Raw genomic sequence first — 24276 nt, forward strand, 5'->3', positions numbered from 1 at the left:
ACTGGGACTTTTGGTGTGCTAGCCAGCCGATGCAGATTTACATTATTGTTGTTAATATCCTTTTCACCAATTCGATGCTGTAGGAAAAAAGAGAAGCTAAAAACTGCGTTGTATGATGATATTTTTATTTTAAGAAAATCTGTTGCAAAGTGAAAAGGAAAGTGTTGTATTGAACTGTGAATCCAGATATTTTTTATTTATGCTGTTAAAATAGGTCAAGGATAAATTAGGTCTTCGTCCTTTTTGTAAGACTAAACATTACCATTAGACAGACCTCAGGATTTTAACTAATTTAGGTTGTGTTGCCATGCCATATTCATTCACAGTTCCATGCAATGATAATGTAAAACGGGTCCAATACAAACGTTATATGTTAAATATTACTTTCAGTAATCTAAAAGGTAATTTTACAGATCACATTTAATTGCAGTTATTCTGCAATTCACTGTGTAAATCTGCCAATACTGACAGAGACACAGACTTCCATGGCATTACTGCACTGTGGAATTAATATACTATACATTTGCTCTGTACCTCTGTTACAGTGTGTGATGTACTCCACATACTAATTCATTTATTTTCAGTCAAATATATGCTGTGGGAGTAAATGATTAACGTAACGTGTGGACCAGGTTGCCACATAGATCAATCCCTGCTGGTCATCTGGTCTCACCTGTTGGTCATCTGCTGTTTTTTGCGCAAGTCACATGCTGTCTGGCATGACACACAGCCAGTCTAGCTTCCTCTAAAGGAGTCACCATCCTGTCTCCTCTGGCAGGTACTGGAAGTGTCCTGTCAGCTCTCTGATGGCCTCCTCAACTTCCTCCTTCTCTCAAGATAAAACTTCCCCTTGTTTGCGAGAAAAGACATGAGCAGGTTACACATGACTGCTGTGGAAAAGATATTACGAGTGTGGTTTAGTAATCAAGTGACAGATGGAAATTGTGGCTTAATTTTAAACAGGAAAAATGCTAGTACATCGACTCCATGAGTATCTCACGTTGATGTGGAGATACAGTTTCTCTTTCTCTTCTCGCTTCTTTACTTCTCCCTCCCTCTCTCTCTGTTCATGTCCAGTCGGGGCACCTGGGAGGAAGCAGCTGTAGGTGGTGATTACAGTTTAGAGACTCCAAAATAACCTCTCCTCCTCCCTGCTCACTCTCTCCCTCAGTTCTCTCCTCCTCAGCCACCCTCTCCCGACCTTTTCTCTGAATCACCCCGTCGCCCTAAAAACAAATAGGAGAAGTGCAGAACACAAGAAGGAACGCAGAAGAAAAGCAGCCCACATGCTCTAAATTACCTCAATTCTGTGCTGCTAGTCTCACAGGGGCTTCATTAATGTCCCTTCCTGTGTGTGTTTGTTGCCATGTAAATAAAGTGACTAGTACACGCCGCCCTGCTCATCAATATGAGCAACGGTGGGCTCAGCTCATACAGATGAACACGGCATGAATAATATTAGCTGAGCATTGCTGCATATGACCACCCCTCTCTCCACCCACATCCAATGTGTGTGTGCATGTGTTTACTGTGCTAAAGCTCCCATCAATCACACGCCCAGGACCTTTCAGCAAGCCACACACACACACACACTCTAAGGTACTAACACATACACACTCCTGCTGAGTTTATTAAAAGCCAGTGTGTTATCACTGATCTGTCTGACAACAGCTGTACACCAGAGCAGAGCAACACATACACACACACACACACACACACACACACACACACACACACACACACACACACACATAAACACACAGGCGGCTCTAACACAAGCCATCAGCACAAGCCACACTCATGTCAGTGGTGTGACAAGAAGTGCTAGTCCTTGGACAGAACTGTCTTTCTTTCCTCTTCCTCTCGGCTACAGAGCTCATCTCCATGGTTGAACAGGAAGGTCAGTGTGCAGGGTCACGCGCTGCCCAGTGGAATTCCCCCTGAACTGCAGGGAGCTCACAAGAGCAAAACATATCTCTGATGACCCAGTTCAGATACTGTCAGTGTCGGAAAATACTAAGCACAAGCTCCTCTTCTATCCAAGCTTGCTTTCCCTCAGACAATCTTTGCTCGGGCAGTATCTGTAAAGCTCTGGTGAGTTGTTCTATGCTCAGGTCACAAACTGCAAATGGTGATATCAGCCCTGATGTTTGCTGCCCTCAAGCACGGGTTAGATCTATTGGGTGTCCTTGGAAAAGCTTTGCCTGTGTTTTTTTTAGCAAATCACTGAATCCCTATGAATGCGGCCTTCCTGGAGGAAGTCATTGCTCCATGGACGTCCCTAGGGGAGTGGCGTTGTGTAATAAAACTCATAAAACAACCGAGGTCACAAGGACAGGTCACTTGTTAAACAGAAAGTAATTGAAGAGATCCTCTGATAGACAGCCATTATGATTATAGTTGTAGTTTTTGCTTCTATCAGACACTGTGTTCCTGCATTTCTACTTGGGTGTATGTGAGTCTATCCCAGAAAACATCTGGCTGTTCCCTGTTGAATGACTTCACATCATGGCTGACATCACATGGGATAGTCCCGAGAGTGCAGTCCAATGATTGCAGTGTGCTTGGGTAATAGAGCTCCCCACCCTTTTTGCGTACGAGAAAAGCCCTGGTCTTAGTCGCTACCCCCAGAGGCTAAAGGATGAAGCTAGCATCTGACCAGTGGGTAAGAACATGACGAAGCTGAATTAGGGACAAGACAGCTGTATGGAGCTTGCATGCCATCAGAAAGAAACAGCGTTGTTTGGCTGGCAGTTGCATTAGTCCCACAATTGCAACGCACTCAGTCTCACTCTGGTTGACCTACTTTTGTTCCGTTTCCTCGCTCAAAAGCAACAGCTAATTTTTCTGCTGTTTATGGTTTCATTTTGTTTTGAGTCTTTGTTTACACATATAAAGATGCAGTATGTAAGCTGCGAGTGACTGTGAAGTTGAACTGCCTAAAAACCCTCCAGGGGGCTTGAACAGGGGAATTCTCATGGCAGCAAACTGAAGCAAAGTAATACACATTGTTAATACATGTGTAGATAAGTTTAGGCGAAAAAACAGAAACAGATATTAGCATAGCACCTGGCTACATACAACACAAACACTATAATTCACCAAGTACACACTCATGTGACATGACTTCACATGAGTAGAAGAACATAGAAAGAAATCCCTGAGTGAGTATAGTCCAATACTGGAATATACTAAGTGAGGTGATATAACCGGGTACATAAGAGTCCCACAGCAGCACTGTTTGACTCACTGTAGGCCCATTACTGTAGATGGCAGAGGGGAGTGAGAGATCTGCACACATCGATCCCCCCAGCTGGCCTGTCGATACGCCCCTTCAAATTCTGACACAGCGGACTAATGGTCTCTTGGGTTAGTGGCAACCAGACACACGCCCACGCACCGCTCCAGCACCTCTGGGTGTAATGGACAAAAAAGGGCCCGTCAATACATCAATACTTGACGACCTGCATTTACCTGCTGCCTCAGCCATTTCACCAATCAGCGCGATGTTGAGAGGGTACATTAACAATGGTGCTTACTCGATTTGCGATATTTCATTTGTCCGCCCCTGCTCCACAAACCAAAGTTTACATGTAGTTATATTAGGTTCAGTCCCAGTATAGAGCTGGGAGGCGGTGGACTAATTTGACCCCCTCATCCACAGTGAGGCCTTGCAACACATGCCGATCCGCCACGGGATTAAAACAAAGATAACGGGTTTTAATGTTATGATTGGTCTATACACACACACACACACATACATGGGCCGTGTCGCTCTCGCCTGGTTTAGCATGACAGATGTCCGTAACTGTCCATGTGACACGCTGTCTGTAGTCCACCCTCATGGTCATTTAACAGCAGGGTAATGGTGTGAGCAGTGCTGGTTGACTGCTCTTCAGTTCTGGCCGCCCTGGAGGCTCGTGTAGTGGGGAGCAGGGGGGGGGGGCAACCCTTCCTGATCACAAGGGGAAAAGGCCACTCTGCCCTGGGGAGAGGAAAGGACGATAAGGTGAGGGGAGGGGGGGAATGACAAAAGGGCTTTTTGTAGATGTACGTTTACGGCATTAACCCCTTTCTCCTCCCCGCTTCACATGAATAACAAGAAACCACTGTGACATCTGAGCAATAGCCTGGGGCAGTGTGTTTGATTATGTGTGTGTGTGAGAGGGGTCGTCCAGGACATTTGGCCTCGGGAGTCTTGTGACAGAGCTGACATTCTGGAGAAATGAGAGTGTGGTCAGCTGTTGTCAAAATGCCACAAAGAGCAGGATTTTTGACAAAAGAGATCTCTCGCTGCACTTTTTCATGTTAGTGTCAGAATTAGTGAAGCCGTAGCCGGTTGTCACCATGGATCTCAGAGCACGGCCTCACTGAGGTGTGCTGAACTGCTGATTGCGATGCTGTAAATGCAACTGTTGTACAAATTTGATGTAACCAAATGAGAAAAAAACAAAAGAAGCCCTTTTGGATTACTTCTGGACTCTGTACTGTCTGTGTATTTGTATACAAGTGGGTACAAAGTGTGTCTGTGTGTGTGTGTGTGTGTGTGTGTGTGTGTACAGCCTGTCCCCGATGGCCTGTCCCCTCAATGAGACATCTGTCAAGAAGAGCCACAGATTCAACACCTGACCTTTACTGAAGTGCAGGCAACCACAGAATGCACACACACTAATGTTGTCCATTACCCTCCCTTCTTTAGTTTGTCTTTCTTCTCTGCTCTCACTCCCTTTACGTCTATTCAGTTTTTATTATTCACTCACTTTTCCACCCTTGCCTCAACCTTTTATGACTCCTTTTCCCAGCCTCCACTTCTCCTCTGTGCTCTCTCTGACTCTTTCTCTCTCAGTCAGTCTGACAGTTTGTGACACTCCCTCCCTGGGGCAGCCATCAGTTCAGATGAGCATCGTTTGTGACAGGCCAGCTTTGTCTTTTTAAGCCATTAGCGGTTCCTCTCCTCCCACCCGGCCACCATTCCTCTCTGTGTACCTTTCCTGAACATTTTGTGATTGTGCGCACACATCCCTTGCTGCTGACTGGCAATCTTTGTTTTAATCAACATAACAAACACAGTCTCGACTAGAGTTGGGAACTGATGAGTAACATGTTTCACTGTTCAGTAAACTGATGTGGGTTTACTGATGCTAGTCTGTGCTAAGGTACACTTACAGGTACACAAGATCTAATAAGATTTTCCAGTGGGAGAATTGTTTTGCAGTATGTGTCCCTCCCTCTTCATAGGCCAGTGTAATTCTCCTTGCTCTGTACTCCCCCACAGTAAACTGTCAGGCCTAATACAGGCAGGAATGTCCAGTCACCTGCTCCTAAAATGCAACAGCCCTGTGCTACACTAACCTAATATAGACCTGCACTACTCAAGCAGGTTGGATAACACCGTTATTGCTCATTGCATATATTTAAACACACACCTCAGTGTGCCCCAGCTCAGCTGTTAGGCCACAGCCCTGCTGTGTGGAAAGTAAAACTCAAAGCTAGGCCATTCTATGATATGGTTAAATTGTAGAAAATGATTGAATCATATTAGATTGAAAATATGCTCAGATAAGAACAAATGATGGATTTGATATGTTTTGCAATTACTGTATATTTGCTCATAGTTAATATACCAAAAATAAAACCTATTCATGATCCCAACATAACATTTTAAATGATCCCTCACAGATAAAACCATGCATAAGTAACTGGAACAAATGGTAGCATTTCAGGCGTGTTAGGCATAACTTGGAAGTGCTGAGCCATCTGACCCATGTGTATCTGTGACAGCGTTTGGATCAAGCTGTGAAATTGGACTCTGTTGTCTGACAACACATAGAACAGGCTCAACTGTTTGGCCTGCCTCTTGTTGATCATAAATGATTAGAACACCACTCGATGCATTCGCCTGTCGTGCGGCCTTAATGCATGAGTGGATGAATTTCACGGTGCTCAGACAGTATCTGCTGACCCAGTCGTGTTCCCATCATTAGCGTTGCAGCGGTTGGATACAGAGTAACCAAGCCATCTAATGAAGTTCGATGCTGCTGATGTAACCAGCTACATTTACACAGGCTGAATACCTTTAGTCAGTTGCTCTAATAATATCCTCAAAGAGCCTCCCCTAAAAATGTCAGTCCTAGACACAAACTGGCAAAATCAAAGGGAAGAAGACCATTATTCCACTGTGCAGCTTTCACAACCCATCAGTCGGTAGCTGCAGCCTGAATGGAGTCTGACAGCAGAGGTGGCAGGGACATTTCATTTTGCCTGCAACACTCCAACGAGTCTTGACGGAGGCTAATGTAACATTAGCCAGTTTGTGTTTGGTTGGCTGCCTGGTGATACAGAGGTGTTGCTCCTCACTTGAGACAGAAGGGAAACAACTTTTTACCCAGGTGTGAAGCGAATGCCTTCCTGCCAGGCATAAATATTTGTATTGCTGTTTTGGTGTTGGGTCTGTGTTCGAGGTCATTTGTAGTGCAGTCACCAGGGAAAATATCAAGCCAAATACATGGTAGGAGTTTATTGTGTGGTATTGTTTGAGTTGCTTTCACACATGTACACCCTAACGTCAGTAAAGGTCACCCGTAGGAACTGTATGTTTCCAATTAAATGTCAAATCTCTTGAACAGGACATTAAACAGACCATTACCATGTGCAATGTCTAAGCTGGATAGTGAGTGGACATTGTGATGTCGTTTCTGTCGTTCATTTACGCTCTACCCAGGCGCCACACCTTGCCATGGTAGGTGAGGACGCATCCCAAACAGACAACTTTCCAGACCTAATCGTATGGACTTAGGATGTGAACACGGTTTTGTTTTAGAGGTCTAATAGCTGATAGTCCACTGACAGAAACAAGGCGGAAAACACACTGTGACCGATGAACCGTAAAAAGCATAAAAATTTGAGCAGAGAGCTAAACGAGAGAGCAGGAGGGAGGTGTTGCCATAAGCGTGACTGCAGGTTTTCTGGTCTTAACAGAATCAACAGCAGATGTTTCCTCTCTTGTTTTAGTCTTCCCCTACTCACCCACCTCTACCCCACCTTCTGTTGCCTGCCTAAATTGTACATATCCAGCTCAGTGTGATGGGTGGGCATTCTCTCACTAGAGGCCTGCTGAGTGTTCGAGAGCTGGAGCAGGCCTCCTCACTGATGGAGGCCGAGGGTCCAGAGATACTCTAAGTAGGTAGCATGTGTTGGTGGAGGCTTTGTTGGGTTGCCTCCGTCCTTTAGAACGTTTTGTCTTAGGGGAATGTTTTGCTCTGTGATGGATACACAGCCATGGTCACGCCCCCCTTAAAATGATTGAAAGCCGTCTACATACTAAGCATGCCTTTTTACAACTTTGTATACAGGACACACGTACACACTCTTCACTCTCACTTAGGTGTACCAGAGTTATTATCTTGGATGGGCTGTCTCACCTCCAACATAAACATGGGTGACTAGTGTATACTCGGTGGCCAAGGCATTGCTCTGTGTGTGCGTGTTTGTGTGTGTATGTGGTGTGATCACACCCGCCGGTCCCTACCAGCCCACCTGGCCTTATTTAGAAGAGCTGAGAGGAGCCAGAAGCAGCAACACTCAGAGGACACCCGGTGTAACAGAATGTGTGTGGCTCATCACCATGCTCATTACCCCCGGAGAGAAACACTATTGCCTGCTACTATCATTTGTACCTGGAACAACCTTTGACTAGAAATACAGTCTATTATCAGGCTGTCATTTTGTTTCAATATTAGGTCTAACCCGTGCCCATATAAGAAAAGCATGTAACAGGCAAGGTTTAGTAATTTTCTTTTTGGAAAAGGAGCAATCCACAATCTCTGCGGTGCAGTTAAGTCTCTTTTTTGCTTTTCCCTAACACTCAATGACACCCACGACTTCCTTTACACTTCCAAGTGTCATCATGCAGATTACCAGAACAATAGTCCCCATTAGCAATAGTGTTATCATGGAAAGTGCTCATCAGATGGGAGATGAGTGACCCGCAGAGGCCTATTAGCTCACATGCTAAAACCTTGATCAGCATCATTAGAAAGACAAGAGCCCATTGTCTTCCAGCTCACCTCTGAAATGGTTCCTGTGAAGAGCTGTGCTCCACAGGTTGTTGAAGAGCTTTGCTTTTGATGAAATAATCAACCAATTGTCTGCATTATGCCTGTATTGTTATTTTATTGTTGAATTTGCAGCCCTAATCTATTAATAGAACATTTTACACAAACTGCAAATAAAGGGACTAATTCTTAGGACTGCTAGGTGCAATTTTATTTTTTTACCTCAAGTCTACAGTATGTCCAGTGGGTGTGCTTTTTTGGCCTCCCATCCTCATGAGTAAGAGTCATTTGATGTTGTTTGTGGAGCTAAATGTTGTGCTGTGTATCTGTGGAGGATATGACATATTCCTAAATGCGACTGGCCTGTTATGGTATTGTTTGCAGACACTTCTAATGGACAGACTGTGCGTTAGCCACTAAGCAAGGATAGGAAACAGACCCTCTGGACCCATTGTGCCCTCAACAGTTAACTGAGCGTGTGATCCCTTACGGTTGTGTCCACATTTATATGTCTTAACTGCTAGAACCAAACAGTCTTTGTCCGTTCTAAATGGTTTCGCAAGTTGGAGGCAGCCTGCGAACAGGCAAACCATGAAAAATCCCCAATTCTTTTGTTTTGTTATTGCCACTTGAGTTGACCTTCCTGACTCTGTGGGAGGAAGGCTGTTGTTTTAACAAAACCAGCAGCGTTTACCTCAGAGCTGAATGAGGCGCCTCACCTTGAGACGGCATACTTGAGGTTTTGAATGGCACAGCTTTGTTTTACTTTGGTTCAAGCTGGTTTTTTTTTGTAGTGGTTGGCTTCCCTGAGAAAATGGCATTGCAGAGCCGCAAGGGCAGACTCTGTGACGGCAGGGTCTGTACTCTTTGAGGATGCCTGTGGTAGTTTCACCAGGGCCTGCCTGGCTCCAAGCTCCGCATGAGATAAGTGGCGTACCTCAATGAGGGAGCCTTGTACCAAGGATAAATATAGAGACACAAGAGAGGTAGAAGGACAGACAAAGAGTTGCTGCTGCTCATGCTGAGTCAATCTGTCTTATCACAAAACGAATAACAGCAGATCTGGAATATGTGTTAGTTAGTTGATTACAATTTGTAGCAGGGAGAGCCCATCCTTTTGATCTGTCTCTTAAAGAGACAAACTCAGAGAAAAAGTGTTTTGGTTGTACATTCCACACATACCACCTACATGTTCTGGTGTGGTGTGGAAGTTTTGCACCCAAGATGTATAGGTCCTGAGTCCCACACAGATGTCCTTACAGGAATCGAGATAAAAGCTTGCTTCAGATGCTAATATGTTTTTTCACATGCTGGCTTTACATATGTGTCCTTGTCCCCATCCAATGTTCAGTTATTAAACCAGTCACTCACACCTTGAGGGCCTCCAAGCACAGAGATAGCTCCCTCCCACAGAGGTTGAGATACTGCCATTCCTGGCTGGCACGTCTCAGTGTAGGAGAGCACAAAACAGGCAATCTGGTGTCGGAAAAGTTCAGTTAAAGTTTTTTTAAATTGCTGAAATGTCTTTTATTCAATCAAATCAATCAGGCCAAGATCAAACAGCACGGGTCTAAAATAAGTGTCAACAAGTTGACACAATTACAGGACGGAGCCTACAAAATGACCCCCCTCCAACAGGATAATGTTGGGTCTGTTTTGGGAGTAACCCACCCAGTCACCCATTCCTTTGCTAGTAATTGATACAACATGGCAGGTGTCACAACAACACAACCCTGTCCGCAGCAGGCATATTTAAGTGCTTGCTTGCCAGCTTGTTTCCAAGCATCAATAATTCTTTCAGGATTAGAAACATGGGTAACTAAAATCAAGACATGATACAGTATTTTGAGGCTACAAGTGCTCAGCTCCCTGCAACCTATGTAGGAAAGCAAACTTTTAGAAGTAAGCGCTTCACCTCCTCCACCTAGCAATGCTTTCTCTCTCAGATGCGTAGGAGTCGTCCTCCTGTTGTGTGCTAACATGCTAGCGCTAATGAGGCCAGCTGTCCAAACGCTCAGCCGGTCAGCCAGAAGGGACTGCAGCCTTTGTTGATGCTAGGTGTTACATCTCCTGTTGGAACACACACTTTTGTTTCATCACCGCCAACCATTTGGCACAGGAAGGCCATCTCTTGTCGCTCCCCGCACCACCCTCCATCCTTTTTACTCGTTCTCTCACCCTATTTGCTGTACTTTGCAGCTCCCGTTTATATTATCCCGCTCTCCGTTGCCACCTCCTGTCTGGGCACACCGCGCATCGATTTTCTCTCCACAGCTTTATGGTTGATCATTTTCTCTTGACACCGTCCGTGGAGAGTGTTGCCTTTGTAATCGCTGACCTCAGCTCCACACCTGAGTGGCTGTGGCCCTAAACAGACTCTCAGACCTGTCCTGAAGTACCTCCTGTGTGAGAATGAAGAGTTGCACCCTTGTTGGGCTGCTGAACGGACAATATATCACCTGGCACAGTGGCTCTGACAGAAAAGAAAGGTGGGAATAGGGAAATAGAGGTGGTGTAAGGGAGACAAGCAAGAATGAAATGTATACTGCCTTGCAATGTTATATTACTTTAATCGTTTAACAGTTTAGCTGTTTATCTGAATGGGATCCCATCTTTGTGACTCTCAGGGCTAATCATTTTTAAACTATAACATGTAGTGTGGAGGTACGCCAGGTACACTTGATGTGCGTCATCTCAAAAACTACAATGCCGTGGCACCACCACATCATGGTTAAGATAAAGAATTGTGGAGTGAGAAATAGTTCAAAGAGAGGAAAGAGGTTGTGAATGAAAAAGCTCTCCTGATGAACCCCGATAGGATTTTGCAGCTGCAGCACAGCGGAGTTGACCCTACGAGCGACTCGCCAAATAAGAGAGCTTCTCCCTCCTCCTCCTCCTCCTCCACCACCTTTCATCCCTCCGCCCCCACACCTCCTTCCTCCTGCCTCCCCCTCAGCCTGAACTCTGCTTGTCTTCGGGTCTGTGTGAAGACCAACCGGTTGTAGTGACCCGCACAATGCAGAGGGAAAGGGAGAGACCTCGACAAAACAATTCTCATTGATTGGAACACAGGATCACGATTCTCCAGAGAAGAATATTAGCAGCCACTTCAGAAGGAGGTGGGCGAGTGGGGTTGGGGTGAGGGGAAGGTAGAGAGATTGAAAAAAAATTTCAGATGCTTTGTACTGGCACGGCATATTCAGCGAGTGAATGCAGTTGGTGTGTGTGCATATGTGTGAGTGCCGTGTGTGTGTGTGTGTGTGTGTGTGTGTGTGTGTGTGTGTGTGTGTGTGTGTGTGTGTGTGTGTGTGTGTGTGTGATGTGAGATGAAGTAGCCTGAGAGGTAGTTTCAGTGCTGCAGTCCGGGCCCTCTGCTGACTGGGCTGCTCTCACAGGAGAATTGATTTGGCCTCCGAGAGGATCTGTATCTCTCTCAGCGGAACAGAGGGATGGATGGTAGAGAGAGAAAATGGAAGAAGAGTGGGTGGAAGTAACACAGGTGGAATTGAGAGACGGGGGAACAGGGTGGAAATGAGAAGACACAGGAACACACACACACACACAGGCACACACACACACACACACACACACACACACACACACACACAGGCACACAGAGACACACACACACATCTGATGAAGACAGTCGGTCAGGAAAATTTACTCCCCGTAATAACCCTCTCTGTAGGTTGGCTGTCTCTGTGTCTCCTGGCTCCTCCAGCCCATAACACAACCGGCCAGGTCACGCCGACTCCCACACAGCACACACACCACTTCTGCCTGCAATCTAATGATCTCACACTGGTACTGTCTGCGTGTCCGCAAGTGTCTCAAGTGTGAATTTTCTCTGTTTCTCTGCAACACAGAGCGTGTTGTTCAAGAGCTTGGTTTCCCCTGGCGTATAACACAGGGGGACGCAGTGATCAGTATGTCTGTGCGTCAGTCCCTCTGTAATCATTTTGTATTTGGAGCTGAATTTTTTTTTTTTTTTTTATAATAAAGTTCATATTTATGTCATCAGGTGGTGAAGTTGATATGTCGATTGGCAAGAAAAGTAGTATTTTCATTGGAACGAGTTTGACTTGTTTACAGAGTATGGATTCAAAGGCATTAACTTGTTATCACTGGCTTTACTCAATACTTTACATCTGGGTGGAAATTTGGGTCTGGGGATTTGTTCTCTCCTTTTTACTCTTGTTTTTACCGTAGATTAAAATCCTTCTTTGGTTCCCATTTGCATAATTTTATAAACATTAAAGCGTCAATAATTACCGTTTGCATTACTTTTTATTAGCCCCCTATTCACTCCCCGAGCCGTCTTATTTGCTCCCACTTTAACAACCCACTTTCCCCACAGGGTCATTTAAGTTTAATCTAATCAACTGAAGTTGGGCCATGATCTATTTAATTGGTGTTTCAAGCTAACTACACCCTCTTCCTCCAACCATTCCCTCTAATAGTTTTGACATTTACTGTATATTTAACCTCTACGACTCATGGCCTTTCACATTCAGTACTCATAATCAAGGAGCTCACACAGTACCCCTCCCATTATCTTTATTAAAGGATAGAAATACTAAAAGCGTGTCGCCCGTTCACTCTCCATTTAAGACTAATTAAAGAGTTGACACAATCAGACAAGTCCTTCTAACCTCTGTCCCCCTTGTTCCCTTTGCACAGTGACTAACTACGGTAATCTGGTGGCGGCGGGCTCAGAATCGGATGATGAGGACAAGCTGCAGATTGTGGAGGAGGAAAGTAGCCTGGCGGACGGGGCCGACTGCGACAGCACCCTGCCAGATGATGAGCTCCCCAGGGACCACTGCTGGGACCGAGGTGAGACTCATAGGCCGCATTATTATTATCGCACATCCGCGCTGCATCATGCAAACACACATCACCCCCTTCACAGTCACCACCAACAATGTTCTGAAACATGTTCCACTTTTCTGCATTGTGGAAAAGTTCAGTATGACGATAGGGGACAACAGCACTAAACACTGTAAAAGAAACGTCATAGCTGCTGTCAGACATGCACTGGACTCGGATAATCTCCTGAAAGTATCCAGAAGGGATTTATGTGACAACGCAAATTCCCCAGTCAGTTGCTGCGGACAGTGTCTGAAGTTTCCTCAGAGTAAAAACCCTGGATAATGTTCCAGTGAGCCCATATAAGAAAACTGCATAAGATTCTCCACAGGATTCACTGCGAGCGAGTGAGTGTGTTGATGACGTTTCTAACAACGACAGAGGCAAGTGAAAAAAACAAAAAGAATACAAATATCTCAGCATGAAAAAGACCAATAGAAGATACTGACGATGTTTCGATGTTTTTTAAACAGCTGAAGTTATACCTTACGTCCTGCCTCCTGCATGCTGCGTCACCAAAACTACACTTGTAGATTTAACGCTTAAATGATTTCAAGTGTCATCTTGAAAGATGGCATCTTAACATGTGTTTTTATGACAGTTATCTCCTTTCACTGTCAGTCCTGCCATCACAAGGCCGATAAAGTGTGAACATGATAGCTACTCCTACCCCCTCAGAATAAGAACCGTAGTAACTGATCGATCTAGCACATAAAAGCAAATATGTCCTCCACCTCTTTATCTTTATGTTACATATCAATTGTCTTTATTCTCATTTTGGCCTCAGATGACGTGATGTGGGGCTAAGTTAAAAAATGTCTCAATGACATCTGTACACCATTAAGTACCAGGCTTTGTCTCATTGTGAAACACAGAGTGTGAGGAAGCAGGTACTACATGTGGTGGATTTCTAACCGAGGCAGGAAGCATGATATTATACAAAGACAATGCCAACAGAGGGAGAGACCTTCAAGCACAGAGAACAGCCTTGCGAGCACAGAGCCGGTGGAGAGGTTTACGGCACTGGTGGGCATTGGAGGCGCCTCAGTGAACTTCTTTTTACCTCAAACCATGAGGAAGTGACATCACAGGCAGCTGACGTCCACAGGAAGGGCTGACACACACGCAGGCACACATACGCAGACACAGACTCCTCCAAACAACAATTACAGGTGCTGAAGGATGTTGCTGTTTCAAGCTGGGTCCAAGGCTTCCATGCTGTGCTCCTGACCTGATACTGCGTGTGTGTTTATAAATATGCTTCAGTGGACTTGTGAGGCTGCTAGCTTCGGCTCTGTGCCAAGTACAGTATGTGCAACAATGTGACAGGCCCATATGCAATTAGACACGTTGACGTGATTTTCAATCACAGGAATATTTATTGTGGAGTGTTGCATCTTGCAGATTTTGACTGAATTTCTCATGGGTGACACTGAGGGGGAGCGTTGATTTAGCAATTGGCCAAGTGAGCCTTTGCAAAAAGGTCTAGCAACCTATCAACATAATCTAGGGAGGGACTTTTTAGAAATTCCTCTTCCATGAGTTAACCTCAGTTTCAGCTCAGTTGCATGGTTTTCAGACCTGCCACCTATTCCCCTGTCTATTCCGTCATTTTCATCACTGCTCTCAAGCCGCACCTCTATTTTTAAAGGGAAAGTTGTGGGAAGAATAATGTCATTGGTTTTGGCCGGGGCCCGTGAACATTAAGCACTTCAAAAACATAAGTTACACTGTAACAGCTCAGCAAGCTGGCTCTGCTCCACAGTTCTGCCTGATCAGGCATATTTTCTTTTGCCTTCACTCATGTGCACACGCAAACACATGCAAGTACACACACACACACACACACACACACACACACACACACAAACACACACACACACACACACACACACACACCTCTCTAGCCCTCATCTCATACATCAAGCAACATCTATGCTGTCACTCTGGATCGGTCTGATGAAACATGCCGAAAGCCACAGTCCTTTAAACAAACACACTTCTCTCATCTCTCATCCCTTCATCCCTCCCTTTGCTGGTTTCACTCCTGAGAACTGAGAAGTCTCTGGTTCAGCCTTGAAAGATGACCACCACCCACTAATCTTCTCTTCAGTGTAGCCCAGTTTGCTTCAAATTAAAGCCTTGACACCCCGTCTCCTGGGACTGCTGCACTCCAAAGCCAAACAGCCTTTTTTTCAGCACTTTGCCTTCTTTCTTTCCCTGCAATCCTTCTCGTTTTTTTACACTACCATTCTCTCTCTCTCTCACTGTGTCTCTTGTTCTGAATCATTCCTCTTGATTATAAGGTATCATGGGCCCCCTGCTAGCTGTCATTACTCATTCACTCTTAAATGATTATGTGGCAGTGGAGCAGCGCAGTGCTGGTGCAGTACACCGCAGCCTGCTCTCCTGTAAGAACAGGCCGACTTACTCCAGGGAGAAGAAGGTGAAGAGAGAGAGTTAACTTGGGAGGGCCTCTACATTTGATAAGTTGTAGAGCATGATTACATCTCAGAGAATAGGCAGGGTGAAGTTGGAGAGCTTGGATATCATGAGGTTGCTAGGGCACTTAGTGACAAAGACTAGGTTTATCTGCATGAAACTACAGCCTAAGGCGGCAAGAAGATGGATTCTGAGAGTGTTTGATGGGCACTCATGCAGCACTGCATAATTCCCACCAGCAGTGATGTTACAAGGCTTTCAGGCGCGATGACACTTACTCTTTCCTCCCGGCTGGCCTGACACTATGTTCCGTAGAACACACAGGAACACCTACATTCCTGTGTGCTATATGTCATTATGTGATGTTAAAACTGAGACCCCCTTTTCAGAGAGCTGGGCAGAAAAGCAAGTGGAGACTAAGCAGAAATGTTTCATTGCACAAGGTGGAGCAGATCATCCTACATTTGTCTTGTCATTCACTTATCTCCTTTCGGTTTAACGTCTTTACTAGCGATGGTGGAATTTTTTCAGCGGTTTGTGAAAATCCTTATCAGTGACAGTCTCTCCCCATCCCAGATAGAATCGCTTGGGTCTGGTCTGGATGCACGACCACAGGAAGCAGTGGGGGCAGAGGTGAGCCAGGCCAGGAAATGCATCATGGGATAGCGTTGTATCATGTTGCAGAGAATGATGAGAAAAGGAGTGTGGGAAAGAGGAGAGAGTAGGTGGTCTGCTTATTTTGTTCTAAGACAAACTGTAGTCAGGTTGTGATAGTTCTTTTAGATTTTCCGAACTATAACAGAATGTCCCTCTGCAGCCTCGCGGGGCCGGAGCTCTGGGGGGGGGGGGGGGGGGGGGGGCTTTCCACTTGTGCAGTGGTGCATTCACATCCCTGACTCAGCACATAAATGGCCTGTGTGATGTTTCATGTCAGGGGAGCAGCCTGATAACACAGAGCCGCCCCAGAGAGGCTGTGAACCCCTCCAGCCTCGCTCTGCACGAAAACAAAAGGACGGGAGAGCCAACTACACACAGAAACACACAGACACACACACACACACACACACAGACTGAGAGAAAACAACAGCTTGTCATACGTTTGCACCACAGGCCCTCAACTGGGACTCCACTTCACACACTTGGTCAACATTTAGTTGCCTGGAGGTGTGTTTGTGTGTTTGGATGCTGCCTTTGAGCAGCGGATGGGAACTAAACACAGTCAGATCAGCACTTTCGGGTAGGTGTATTTTATAATTTACCGAATAGTCGGAATAGTGGCTGCCACATAGAGTCGTATCATTTTTTGAAATCCACCTACAAAAAACAAACTCAAATAAGGTTGTTTTGTAGAATGGTGGGTTATTTATTTCCAGGTAATAAAAATGTGGCAAACATGTCTAGGGGTGTTTAATTTATGCGGTTGAGGTCGTGGGAGAAAAGCTGTGTGATATGTCGGGGTTAGCAGCACTTAATGTGTTCCTGACCCTCCACTGTGGGATGAGAATTCCTCATTCTGACTTTCTCAGCACCTGCTGTTGGCTCCTGCTTGACACACACACACACACACACACACATTCTGCAGCAGACAACCTCTTTCTCTGGATTATCTCTTATGTGTTTTTGTCAGGGCGGGAGGTTTCTATGAATGGTCTTTAATAACCATAGCAACAAATGACTGCTCTCCTATTGTTTCCTGGCGTTATTAAGGTGCACCAGAGGAAGCCGGAGCAGGGCTGTACGTAACACTACTGGCATTCGCTTGTGTGTCCGTGAGTCATGAGGCGCTACACCTGTTCCCATCCCCGCGGAAAACGCAGCTGGCTCTGGTCTTTCAAAGCACACAATTCACAAAACACAATCCTCAAATCTCCACTTGCACTGGGAGCCCTTAAATCAATCCATAAAACATCTGCCTTCTACACACCTCCACAGTATTCCCTGTAATGATACACGCAGGCACACTAACATATCCGTAGAGGAATGATGCTCGGTTGAATCGCAGACACACTATACCTGGTTTCCGGCCGCCACATCAGGAAACGATGGGTGAGCAAAGACGGAGGGAGGGAAAGGAAGCTTTCATTTCATCCTGAACGTCGTCCTCAGGTTACACATCCTACAAATGCTGCCTGGTAATTAGTACTCGTTAGACGTTAGCTAGGCGTGCTTCTGTGCTCCCACATGCAGGTTCTCATTTGCTTGGATTTGAGGAGTCTGAAGGCCAGAGTGTGTGTTTGTTAACATGTGTGTGCATCCTTTCCTGTGCGATATCTATCAGCCACAATACAGCAGGACAAGATTCATCACCTAATTATCAGCCCCAGTGTCAACAAGTACCTTACCTAACACTGTGAATAGCGGCTTGCCATTCAGTTCTTACAAAGAGCTTGATGCTCGTACAGTCGCCCGTGGCCTTTGATGCTAATTAGTTTTCTCATCCTATTATGAACAGCAGCGTTCACTTTATTTCTCCCCGTGCCACATGCCCCATTCCATGCTGGTGAACATGTCCTGACCGAGGGCTTGGACTGGAAGATCCGGTTCAGCTATAATGACACTCACTGTGACATTATTGGATTATCGCATTTCAAACACAAAGGTTACAGTTTCATATGCAGAGCTTGCAACAATGGCGAGAGAGCGTGCAAGTCATGTAATAAAAGAGTAATCGATAATACCTTTTTGCAGGCCCGACTCTAATCAGTGTGTGTTTTTTGTCTCACAGTGAAGGAGGATTGTGTGTCGGATGGAGAGGACAATGTGAGCACTGACGCCCTGATGGAGGAGATGCTCCAGCAAGGAGACACAGCCGTCATCTACCCAGAAGCCCCGGAGGATGAGCCGCAACGACAGGGCACGCCTGATGCCAGCATCCACGATGAGAACGGTAAAAAAAAAAATCATAATTTTGTTTGATCTTTTCATTAATTGGTTTGTTAGTGTACACAAGCAGTGTTGTGTCCATAAATCACACTAAAATTACCCACCACTACTCCTTCTTCTTCTTCTTTTGGCTTACTGGCGGTTAGCAACCGATGCCAAGGGGCATTACCGCCTTGTTTCAATATCCTACTTCTTCAAACACACCAGTACTTCCACCCATGAACTCACAGTCAATGAGCCGTCACGCTATAACTGCACCTACCCAGTAATTACGCCCCCTGGAGACGGCTCTACCTGCTCCCTGTCTCACCTCAGGTGTTAACTCCATCCCATTAACGCCACTTTCCAACTTCATTACACCCTCTGCAATTTGTTAAGTGCAGCACACTGGGCCCTTTATGGCTCCCGGGCTTTTGCCTTTTACCTGCGACCGCAGACGGCTGGAAAAAAGAGAGGGAGGGGAGGAGGAAAGGGGGGGAAGGAAGAGAAACAGTAACACCTGAGTAAATTTGTCACGTCTGTGCGAGTTGTGACTCACGGCTACCTGGCCAGTAATGTGTGTGCATTCCCATCCCGAGGCCCTCACCTGTCCCACAGGAGAACTTAATACATCACCTGTTAACACACTAATGCTTTACCTGTGTGGGAGCCGTGCGACTCAGACCCTCTGTTCACCAGCGTGGATCCAGACAGGTGGAAGTTGTTTACCCAGCTCACTTTTCCTAACATACGTGGGTGTTTTTTTATTCGAAACACGTCCAATGTGCAATAGGCAATCGGATGGTGGAATCTCAGGTGTGAAAGCTGTTATTGCTAAGCAAGGAGGACAAAATCATAAATAAACTGCAGTCCTTTAAGACTGGGGGGTGTTAAATGGATCAGAAATCAGCCTCTATCTGTCTGGGTACCTGGGTGCTGTTTACCTGAGAGGGAGGAACTTTCAGTGATTGGTGAAATCACACAGGAGCGTTACTGCTCCAGCAGCCCATGTGGAACATCAAAGAGCCCTGCCTGTTGACCATGTGTCTTTAACCCTTTCCTCTCCTCCCCACTTCCTTCTCGCACATGTCGTTACAATCTCTTCTTTTTTTTTCTCCCCCCCCCCATCCAGGAACTCCTGATTCCTTCTCTCAGCTGCTCACCTGCCCGTACTGCACTCGCGGCTACAAGCGTTACAGCTCCCTGAAGGAGCACATCAAGTACCGGCACGAGAAGACAGAGGAGAGCTTCAACTGCCCCGAGTGCAGCTACAGCTTCGCTTACCGGGCGCAGCTGGAGAGGCACATGACAGTCCACAAGGGCGGACGGGATCAGGTACAAACTCAACACTTTACTCATGTCTGGATACAAATGATACAATCACTGGATAGACAGACAAATCGTGTTATCTTGTAACCTTAAATGATTTAATTTGTATTCTGCTCTCAGTGTTTAAAGTTGTAAGGGAACATTTGATTTAAATACTTAATGCAGCCAGATGAATCCTCTTTTAAGAACATTCAACTACTCTGGTACTTTTACTTCTACTACTAATAACAAAGTGTACACATGAACATGAATATTTTAAAAGATTGACTGAAACCAAGCAGGAGTTTAATATTTAAGTGTTATTATTTATAAGGATCAGTCTACACTTACAATTATCATTTTCAGATTAGATGACTTGTGATTCACTTCAGTAGCACTCTACTTTGTCGTACTACACTAATCATGACGGAGTGATTCTAAATTATGCAACCTGACATGGAAGCCTGGTCCTGCTTCTTCCAAACATGATAAATAAACATGAACTTTTGCCCTCGATTGATTAATGACATTGTGACATGAATTAGTGGCAGTTCAAAGGTTGTGTTTTCATTGTGTATCTCACTGAGTGACCCCTCTCCCCCCTCGTCTGACAGAGACACATCACGCCGTCGGGCGGCAATCGTAAATTCAAGTGCACTGAATGTGGCAAAGCATTTAAATACAAGCATCATCTGAAGGAGCACCTACGCATCCACAGCGGTGAGTGGACAACCCATGTCACGATGGCAGCGTTGTGTGTCTGTTTGTGTGTGTGTGTGTAAATGGGCGTGTCCGTGCACTTGAGCAGGTCTAGTGTACATGTCTCTACGGTGAGTCTCTCCTGGCCACAGAAATGTCTGTCTCAATTGAAATTGCATTTATATTTTATTTATGTTTGAGCCAATTCCCTGTATTACATATCCTTTATTGTGTTTCAGTCCACTGTGTGCTCTTCCTTAATGTGCAATAATTGTGTTTCTTTTTGCATTATGGGACAGCAATTAGAGAAGGGTTCCCAATGGTGCCATTACATCAGCGTTTGAGCATCGTTGAAACGCATTAGAGCTTTTTCCTGCCATAGTGCTCATAGCCTAGCTTGCTCATTTAGGTTCATTCACTAATGGAAACATGCCTCCCCCTCCCCCTCTCTATCTCTCTCTCTGTTCTCCACATTGTGGTTTCTATTCAGGAGAGAAACCCTACGAGTGCTCCAACTGCAAGAAGAGGTTCTCCCACTCAGGTTCCTACAGCTCCCACATCAGCAGTAAGAAGTGCATCAGCGTCATCTCAGTTAACGGCAGACCACGCTCGGGGAACACCAAAACCCAGACCCAGGGTCCATCGCCGGCGCTGCCCACACCGCCCTCAGTCCTCCGCACCCAGATCAGGGAGAAGCTGGAGCACAGCAAGCCCCTGCAGGAGCAGCTGCCCCTCAATCAGATCAAGACTGAGCCTGTGGACTACGAGTACAAGCCGTCAATGATCACGTCCCAGACGGCCATGAACGGGGTTTTCAACGGAGGTGCTGCTGCTCCTCTGGGCACAGTGCAGGCCGTAGTCTTGCCGACTGTGGGGCTGATGTCGCCCATCAGCATCAACCTGGCAGACCTGCAGAATGCTCTCAAAGTAGCAGTGGACAGCGATGTCATTCGTCAGGTGCTCGAAAACAATGCCAAAAGCCAGGGGCAGATGAACTCGGGGTTAACCACTGGAATGCTCCACCCTCAACAGCAGCAACTCATCTCAGCCATTAGTCTGCCTATTATGGGTCAGGATGGAAATGCAAAAATCATCATCAACTACAGCTTGGACCATGGCCAGCTCACAGCCCAAAACCTGAAGAAAGAGCCTGGGGCTGATTCACCAACTCACACCACCACTGACACTTTCAAGTCCCAGAAACTCCCAGAAGATCTCACGATCAGAGGCACCAGGTCCATTGAGACAAACGAAAAAGAGGAAAAGACCACTAAAACTTGTCTCCTGTGTGATAACTGTCCCGGTGGGCTGGAAGCTCTCCATGCCCTCAAGCACTGCAAGAAGGATTGTCTCAGGCTGAATGGAGCAGGCCTGGGAAAGTCTGAGTCTGCTGTTGCAGCCCTGCTGTCAGAGGGAGGACTCTGCAACCAGCCCAAGAACCTCCTGTCCCTGCTCAAGGCCTACTTTGCCTTAAATGCAGAGCCCACTAAGGATGAGCTGGCCAAGATCTCTGACTCAGTGAGCCTGCCAGTCCATGTGGTTAAGAAGTGGTTTGACAAAATGCAGGAGGGTCAAATATCACTGGGTGCCCCGACACCTCCCTCAGAGGAAGAGGATACCTGTGAAGCCAACAGTGTGGTCTCCCTGGTCCCAGGCAAGGACACATCCACTATGAGCCCTGCTGTGAGCCAGGACAGCCCTACAGAAGCCAGCCCGGCAGAGACAAATGGTGATCACAGCTTCCCGGAATCATCACTAAACGTGAGAGCTGGCGGCCCAGTACCGGCCCAGACCCCTCAGAGCACAGAGGGACCCCTAGACCTATCGCTGCCAAAGCCCACCAGAGAGGAAGCAGAGAGAGTGGTGGCTAAAGCCAGCATGCACCCCTCTCCCTCCTCTTGCTTGACCAATGAGGAAGAACCCCTAAACTTAACTTGCACAAAGAAAGAGGCATCGCCACTCTCAGTCATGGGCAACTGTCCCATCGCACTGTACGCCAGCCAGCCAAGTGCCAAACCCCTCGACATTGTTACCACGATGCAATGCCTCAGGGCGCTAGCCACCAATAATAAACAGACTATCCTGATCCCCCAGCTGGCTTACACCTATACCACTACAGCAAACAGCCCTGCAGGAACCGAGATGCACGAAACCATCCACCTCAACGGAGTGAAGGTGTGCAACCGTTTATATTCCATCCTAGCAACAATTAAGCTGCCCTGTTTCTGTTAAAATCATAGTTTGATATTTTGGAAAGCATCACTTTTTGCTTTCAAGCCAACATATAACAACGATAGATACCACTCACATATTCATATAAAGCTACTGTCGGAAACTTAGTTTAGCTTTCTCACAAAGACTAAGCCAGGCTATATTTAAAAATAAAAAATCCGCCCACCAGCTCAGTTAAAGTAGATTTTTTTAACTTGTGACAGGAGACAGCAACTGGTGTAGAACAGGTAGGAGAACAGGTAGTCAGTCTGAATCAGGCAAACAAACACAGGCAAGGAGCAGGCAAAAATCCAAAGATCAAAAAGTCATGTGAGGTTCATGAGATAAGAGAAGGTTACACTGGGAAAAACACGAGAGTGACAATGTGGCAACTAAGATTAAAGAATGCAGAGTATATAAGGGGTTTCTTGGTGGGAATCACAGGGACATCGGGAGCAGGTGTGTATATGTCAAGAGAACGGGGTTCAGGAACTAAAACAACAGGAAGCGTTAAACAAAAAATAAAACAGGAAAAACGGAATGACTTGAAAAATTGAGATTACACGTGACATTTGTTTATTGCAAAAGTCATAGAATAAAAGCAACATATTTTAATATAACAAATCACATGTTGTTCAGGCTAAGGGGGTAAGCTGCTTCAGTGTCTAATCCAGTAATCACTTTGAGAAGGGAGTGGATTGGAATCAGACTCTTTAGTCCAGATTATTACCTCTCATTATTCAAAACCACTACAACATTATAAATAGTGTGAAACCATTCAGAAATCTAATCAATAACCCATATACAGAAATGTCAGAATTCAGCGCTTTGTAAAAATAATAGCCCTTAATAGTTCTTCATTGTGCAGACACCTAATGGGCCCCTAAAGATGGATGTAGATCTCACCATGTGTGAGTGATCTTCCTGGGCTGTCGCCCAGAGGACATGAGGCTGCACTTTACTGCAGCGCCCCTATTGATCTGCTGGAATCTGTTTAAACGCCACACCTCCGCCTGCCCCATTGATTTATTGTTGTTGTATTATACTTTTGTGTTAAGTGGATTGGCATAGACCTGCCTTGTAAAAAAAGAGCCCTGTGTATTTATATCTGCTTCTTAATAATGCCTCACTTCCTCGTTCACTGTATCAGTGCATATGTTTTAGCAGCCAAGGGACAGGAGAGAGCTGCAGATACACTCATAAGTGAACAGTGTGGTTGTTTCAGGCAAAGGAAAAGATTGCTTAAGTGTCCACAGAGACTGATGAGTAGTGTATGACACAGCATCAAGCACCACGTACACTGTTCAATGGTATTTTCTGTTTTGAGTCATTCATTGTGTTTTTGCTGCAAAACAAAACCTCCCTTTGAATTCCAACCACTGTATTATTATGGTTTCTCATATTCTCCAGGAGGAGAGACAGGACACATACTCGGAGGGCGTATCTACTGTGGAGGACCAGAATGACTCAGACTCAGGCCCTCAGAGGAAGAAGATGAAGAAGACGGAGAGCGGCATGTACGCCTGCGACCTGTGCGACAAGATCTTCCAGAAGAGCAGCTCGCTGCTGAGACACAAATATGAACACACAGGTGAATACAAATTCGTGTTGTTTTCCACAAGCACCAGTCACAGATGAAGCTGGAATAATACTAATATGAATAACAGAACATAGATAAAACTGAGGAAAGGGAACTTGTCTAACCATCACTTACTTTTTTGGATCCTGGGAAAGATGAGTCAGAGTTTTGACCAAAGGGGGATTTTGCGCTGCAGTATAAAAAAGGGTGGACAGCTCCATTCCAGCAGGTATTACTCAACATGCGTAGAAG

General features: G+C 45.8%; 1 protein-coding gene across 1 annotated transcript in view; it reads left to right on the forward strand.

The window, feature by feature from the left end:
- zeb1b (zinc finger E-box binding homeobox 1b) overlaps positions 1-24276 on the forward strand; it is a 49294-nt gene that overhangs the window by 21390 nt on the left and 3628 nt on the right. Inside the window, exons 2-7 of the mRNA XM_061093893.1 lie at positions 12735-12890; positions 18091-18252; positions 19360-19562; positions 20150-20255; positions 20725-22409; positions 23856-24036. Of these exons, the coding sequence (XP_060949876.1) occupies positions 12735-12890; positions 18091-18252; positions 19360-19562; positions 20150-20255; positions 20725-22409; positions 23856-24036 (2493 nt within the window). The remainder of the gene's footprint in view (positions 1-12734; positions 12891-18090; positions 18253-19359; positions 19563-20149; positions 20256-20724; positions 22410-23855; positions 24037-24276) is intronic.

Source organism: Limanda limanda, chromosome 20 (genome assembly GCF_963576545.1).
Source record: "Limanda limanda chromosome 20, fLimLim1.1, whole genome shotgun sequence".
NCBI classification, from domain to species: Eukaryota; Metazoa; Chordata; class Actinopteri; order Pleuronectiformes; family Pleuronectidae; genus Limanda; species Limanda limanda.